The sequence below is a fragment of the Porites lutea genome, chromosome 2 (assembly GCF_958299795.1).
Source record: "Porites lutea chromosome 2, jaPorLute2.1, whole genome shotgun sequence".
NCBI lineage: Eukaryota > Metazoa > Cnidaria > Anthozoa > Scleractinia > Poritidae > Porites > Porites lutea.
In genome coordinates, this window is record NC_133202.1 from 16,186,738 (window position 1) to 16,193,514 (window position 6,777).

Sequence of the window (6,777 nt, forward strand, 5' to 3'; positions counted from 1 at the left end):
CAAAAGAGTGAATGCAAGAGTTTCGTGGACGAGGAAAGTGAACAAGCTGGAATGGAATGCTGGAATGCTACTTGAGAAGTGAACCATCTAGAAGAGGGTACAGGAAGCGTATGTTAAATATCTGGAGACATTATATTGGTGTATTTGAGTGTAGTGAGCGAAGGCTTCCCGACCAGGTGAGGGCAAGTTAACTACTTGCTTTCTGACCTAGAACTGTAAGAACTGAGGAGGAAAATTGATCGATGTGGTGCATCGAATGAGTAAATGACAGAAGTTATTCCAGAGAATCATGCAGACATTACAGATTACTACAGCTCTTTACAATTTGAGTTTGAAGATACTCAACAAAGTGAGAATGAAAACAGAATTGCCGAATCTAACAAGTCAAAAATGCATATGGAAGGACTAGATGATGAGTACATCAGTCTGGCACTTGAAATACTGGAAGAATTTGAACAGGGGAGTAAAACAAAACCATACAACTTGCGCAGGCTACACGGACGAAAAGTGAAGCAGAAAGTTCAGGAGGTAAATGTAGATAAGGTTTCGAGTCATATTACAACAAATGATATTACTGAAACAAACATTCTGAAAAGCGCAGCTGCGTTTGTTGTTGGGAGATCGTTGGGCGTAAAGAAAGGAAGAACAAAGAGCGCGCGGAAAGAACCCTCATGGAAACAAAGGCAAAAGAAACAGATTGATGAACTCAGAGAAGACATTAGCAGGCTGAATTGTATCTTAAGGAGGGAACCAATTAAGCGGAGAGTTCAAGTAACACTAGAACATAAGTATAAGACCAAGGGAAAGAGCTTCCAAGTTATCTTAGAAGAGTTAAAGCAAAGAGTTACTATAAAAGCTGCAAAGAGAAGGCGATATGAAAATAGGGTAAAAAGGCAGAACAGCCTGTTTGACAGTGCAGTGATCAAAGGCGTTTGTTTGAGGAGCTTGACGGAAAAGTTAGAGGAAAAGACCCCGCACCAGGCGCCAATGAAAGTGTAACGTTTTGGAGCAGTGTATGGGGTGAAACCAAAGAAGACAACAAGGATGCTGATTGGTTATCACAGCAGAGGGAGCAACTCGTGGAGGTGGATAATCAGGCATCTATTTCAATCACCCCGTAAAACATACGAGTTGTCGTCCAGCCAGTCCAGTCGTCCAGCTGAAAAGCACCTGGTCCTGATGGGGTTCAAGGGCACTGGCATAAAAACTTTACACCTCTAACAGGGAGAATTTACAAACAGCTTGATGGTTGCCTACAACAAAACAATGCACCACGATGGATGAATATGGAGAGAACAACACTAATCATGAAAGACAGGGACAAAGGTCCAATACTTTCTCACTATAGACTAATAATCTGTCTGCCACTGCTTTGGAAAGTGTTCGCAGGAGTAATTGCCGATGAAATATACAGTCACCTGGAGAGATCGAACTTTTAACCACCCGAAAGAAAGATGTAAACGAAAATCCAGGGAAACAAAAGATCAACTACTTATTGATTAGGCATTCATAAAAAATTGCTAACGGAGACAGACAAATTTAAGTATGGCATGGATTGCCTATAACAAAGCGTTCGACATGATACCACACTCATGGATATTGGAACGCCTAGAACTGTTTGGAATCGCAACGAATATCAGAAAATGTTGGAGATTAGTATGAATCATTGGAAAACGGAATTACAGTCAGGAGACCAAAGATTAGAGGAGGTAAACATCGGAAGAGGGATATTTCAAGGTGACTGTTTGTCCTCGTTACTGTTTATTATTGGCCTGATTCCTCTGTCAATATTGTTAAAACAAGTCAGTCAAAGCTTGGAGAAGGCACTGTCATCAATCACGTACTGTACATGGATGACATTAAACTTTATGGAAAAAAAAGAATCTGAACTTGACCAGCTTGTTCAGACTGTGAGAATACTCAGTCAAGATATTGGAATGGAGTTTGGGATATCAAAATGTGCACTTTTACTAATGAAAAGAGGGAAATTTTGTCAGAGGGACGGAATAGGTCTGCCGAATGCTCAAGAAATAAGAGCTCTAGAGGAAGGAGAAACCTACAAGTATCTGGGGGTATTGGAAGCAGATGAAATGAAGCATGAAGCAATAAAGGGGAACATTCACACTGAATACTTTACAAGGGTGCGAAGTATCCTGAAATCCAAATTATCAGGAGGAAATGTCATGAGGGCTACTAACTCGAGAGCGGTCTCCATCATCCGTTATGGAGTAGGGATTATCAACTGGACTAAGGAGGAACTGAGAAAGATGGATTGGAAGACTAGGAAGTTGCTGACAATCCATAACGCGATGCATCCACAAGCAGATGTGGATAGGTTATATATGAAAAGGGCAGAAGGCGGGAGAGGTTTAATAAGTCTGGAGGAATGTGTTGAACTGGAATGTGAAAGTCTTGCAAAGTACATCCACAAAGCAATGAGATTTTGCTTGCAGCTGTTAAATGCGAGGGCGTGCTAAAAGAGTCAACTGAAGAAAACTTGAAGGAAAATATCGAAAGGAAACTACAGGGCAGGTGATTATCAGGTAAAACAAACTACATGGACAGTTTGAAAGAGCTACTAAACAAGATCGAAGCGCAGACACTTGGCTTTGGCTAAGAAAAGGCGTTCTGAAGAAAGAAACAGAAGGCCTCATAACGGCTGCCCAGGATTAGGCGTTGAGAACCAACAGTATAATAAAGAGAATTGACGGAAAGGATATACCCCATTATGCAGAATGCGCCGAGAACGGGAAGAAACCGTTAGGCACATTGTGACAGAGTGCAAGAAATTGACTCAGAAAGAATACAAACGCTGGAGAGACGATCCGGTTGGTAAATGTGTTCACTGGAGACTTTGTCAAAAGTTCGGTTTTGATTGCTCCCGAAACTGGCATGATCACGAGCCAAAGCCAGAGTAGGAATCAGAAGAATGCAAGTTACTATGGGATTTTTCTATTCAAACTGACCACAAAATTGAACACAACAGACCAGACATCGTAGTTGTAGACAAGAAGAAATAGAAAGGAGCTGCACAATAATGGATATTGCTTGCCCATTTGACCATCGAGTAAGTCTTAAAGAACAGGAAAAATCGAAAAATACCAAGACTTAAAAAGAAAGCTGAAGCGTCTGTGGGATTGAAAAGAAGTTGCACTTGTACCGATCGTCATTGGTTCCCCTTCGAAACAGTCAGTAAGAGATTTCATCTGTATCTAAAGAAAGCAGGGCTCGATGGAAGTATTTAGCCATTACAAAAAACTTGTTTACTGGGAAAAGCAAGAATTATAAGAAAGGTGAAGGGAGGTCATCTGGTACGAGAGAATGGTCCGGTTGGACAACCAAGAAAACCGTGCGAACTGACAATAATAATAATCATAATAATAATTATAATAATATTCCGAGTGAAAGTACCCGGGTGATTATTTTAAGTCGTCTTCTAGTATAATTAGTTTCAGCTTGCGCACGCCAACGTTTTTGTGGTCGTCACAACGTCAACTGGTTGGATTACAAACTTCATTGCTACGATTAAGCAAAATAATAAAAAGCAATTTAAGACGCAAAGCACGCCACTTTTAGAGAACCCAGGTACAAATTATAAACAGAGAGTTATTTTAAAAAAAAACTTGCCTTCATTCCCATCGTTTTCTAAAGAGGGAGGTGTTTCAGTTTCCTGTAAGAGAAAACAAAGAGAATAACCAGAATTGGAATTTTAAAATTTCTTCCTTAATTAAGTTCTTATTCAAAAATTTGAATCAGTGTGAAATCACACCTGTTAGTAAGAGCCTCACTACAATCGCCAATTGTCTAAAAAATGTCGGCGATCATGTCACTATGGAAACAGCATTTTAGCATTCATGAGTAATTACGCGAACAACACTTCGGTAGACTGAAGTTCCATCTTAGGATGATTACCATACCTGAACTCTTAATTAGAAAAAGAGAGGGATCCATACGATGGCTCAACGCACTCTTTTTCAGCAACTGCTGTGATCTGCATATGGAAACTTTAGCTTCGAGTGCTAAGTACAAATATGTGAGTTCAGGGCTCAACACCCTCCACTGTCAAGGGCCGAGTCCTCCCATCTATTTTTTAGTCAGTTTCCCTAGCCACAAACATTCCTCTTCTCCCAGTGTGTCACAATAATTTTTCTGTTGTGCCTTGGCAAGAGTGGTCTTAAGCTTTTTTCCTCCTATTTCGTCACCATCCTCTGTAGTAGCCCTTGGATTAGGATGCTGTAAAGTCGGAGTTAAGTGTAGCTCTGAGGAATACTTTCCAGCATCTTTGATGATTGAGTGACACCCCGTCTGCACCGCCTTCTCTTCAAACTTCCTCAAGGCGCTCATGATCGTATCTGGGTTCTCAAATAACTTTACAGCCGCTTTGATCTTTGTGCTTTTATACTCCGCTTCAACTGATCTAATGACTCTTCCACCGTTCTTTCTTGAAAAGTAGAGTTGTGCTACCGATCCCAGGGGGTGGTTCCCACCATTCTCCACGATAACTTTACGCACTTCTCTATCTAACTGCTGTAAGTCGGCAAGTCTGGGTCCACATGAAATACGTTAGAACTGGTAAAGCATACTGGTTCGACGCAGCAACTATGTGGTAGCACGCTCTCTGCAATGACATGTGACACCAATCTCTGCTAACCACTTTTCTATGTCTTTCGAGACAATTCCTAATGCACCAATTATGAATGGCACCACAGTTATTCTGCGCAATTTCCAGATCCGTTTTAACTCTCGCTTTATGTCTTGGTAGTTCTCAATTTTCTCTTTTTCTTTGTCTTTTACTCATATGTCAAATGGACAAGCAACATCAATGATCAGGCATTTGCGTTCTATCTTATCCACGACCACAATATCAGGCTTGTTGTGTTCAATCTTGTTGTCAGTCTGTATTTTGAAGTCCGACAGCAGCTTGTTGTTTAGTAGATTCATACACTGGTTGTGGCTCATGATTGTAATATTTTTCATCCCTGTCAAAACCCAACTTTCCACATAGTTCCCAATGCGCCACCTTGTCGTGCCTCCAACATCGAGACTGCTTTTGAGCAAGTTTCTTGCATTCCGATACAATATGGCGAACTGTCTTATCACCTTCTCCACAAATTATACACTTTGCAGACACATTTTGCTTGTCGATTATCCTCTTGATACTATTAGTTCTTAATATACTTGGTCTTGTGCTGCAATAATCGTATCCTCCGTCTCCTTCTTTAGCCTTTTTTCAGCTACTCCCACGTCTTTTTATCTCTTACTCTAAAACTGCTCATGAACTTGTTTCTCTTGGAAGCGCTCTTTTCTTTCTTGCTGTGATGATGCGGCTTAACAAGTTTAAGCATAACATCTCAGAATATTTTCCTCGTACACCGCCTCCAACTGGGGGCCGTTACCACTCTCAACATACCGGCTAAGACTATTGATCTCACTCTTAACAGAGTCCTCAACACTTATTAACAACTGCGTCGCTTGGTGGAGGTGGGTGCCCGGGATGTCCAGGGGCTTCCACTTTTGGCACAGCCAGCCCTTAGAAAGAGTTACGCTCCATGGTTGGCAAACCCGCGACCTCCAGCCATGAGCCCCCCAACGCCAAGCCGAAGGGACCTCCGAGCTGAACGCCAAGCTCGGAGAGAAGGTGCTCATACCTTGGAGAAGCCTGGGCCCCTATACGCCAAACCCGGAGGCACCCACGTACGCTGAACATGTAGAAACATACAAAAGCTAAACAAGACCCAAGTGCCAAACGTACAGGGCCAACGCCCCATCAACACTACAAACGCTGTAAAACACCACAAAAGTTCAACCCCAACGCCCCATAAACACTACAAACGCTGTAAACGCCACAAGGGTCCAGCCCCAATGCCCCCTAAACGCGACAAACACTCTAAATGCCACAAAACGACCAGCTCGAGCGCCTCATAAAGGCTACAAACCCTGTGAACGCCACAATCGTCCAACCAAAACACTCCATAAACAGCACAAACGCTGTAAACGCCAGAAAACGTTCACCCCCAACGCCCCATAAAAAATAAAACTACCAAAAATGTAAAAAGGGCGCTACAAAAGCCAATACAATGAGTAGTACACTTACCAGTAAACAGACACTAAAAGTACAAAAAAAGACAATAATATTTTTATAGTACTACGAAAACTATTACTACAAAATACTAAAAGGAATGTGGGTGCCTGTAGTATCTATCCAGGGGCCTCCACTGTGGTCAGCTAGTCCCTAGAATCCTCTCCCATGGCTGGCAAATCCCCGCAACCCAGCCATGGCCCCCCATCCAGGCATCCGTCACAGTGAAGCATGTTGAATCAGTGGAAGGAGACATAGAGGGTAAGTGGGGGGGGGGGGGACGCTAAAACAACCGCTTCCAACCGCTTCGCGCCAACGCAATCGCCACAAAAACCACTCAATTTGATACTCCTGGCTGTGACGAAGCAACAACGTTCCATGTGAGTTGTGAGTTTGACCGATGACCGGCGGAGACTGCTATTCTAAAACAACCGCTACACAAACGCTCAACGACGAACTCGAAGATCCTAGCTGTGTACAAAGCTACCACGTACCATGTGAGCCTGCACTTATGGAATTTACCACTGAACGCCCGCTAAACTTAAGCTCGTGGACCGCTTCACCGCTAAGCTCGTGAACCGCTTGACCGCTAAGCTCGTAGACCGCTTGACCACTACGTTCGTGAACCGCTGGACCGCTGAGCGAGTGAATGCAAAACCACGGTCGCTCCGTCTCGCGAAAACACCGCCGCCAAGCTG

The 6,777-nt window shown here is 42.9% G+C and overlaps 2 protein-coding genes across 2 annotated transcripts in view; one reads left to right on the forward strand and one right to left on the reverse strand.

The window, feature by feature from the left end:
• The first annotated feature begins 1,592 nt into the window (after positions 1 to 1,592).
• On the forward strand, positions 1,593 to 2,477 carry LOC140925707 (uncharacterized). Its single transcript, XM_073375603.1, has one exon. The coding sequence runs from the start codon at positions 1,593 to 1,595 to the stop codon at positions 2,475 to 2,477; it is 885 nt and encodes a 294-aa protein (XP_073231704.1).
• A 462-nt stretch (positions 2,478 to 2,939) lies between these two features.
• The window catches only part of LOC140925708 (heat shock factor protein 2-like), a 26,176-nt gene continuing 22,338 nt past the window's right edge, over positions 2,940 to 6,777 (reverse strand). Inside the window, exons 6-7 of the mRNA XM_073375605.1 lie at positions 3,628 to 3,670; positions 2,940 to 3,073 (exon numbers count right to left, since the gene is read on the reverse strand). Coding sequence (XP_073231706.1) covers positions 2,940 to 3,073; positions 3,628 to 3,670 — 177 coding nt within the window. The remainder of the gene's footprint in view (positions 3,074 to 3,627; positions 3,671 to 6,777) is intronic.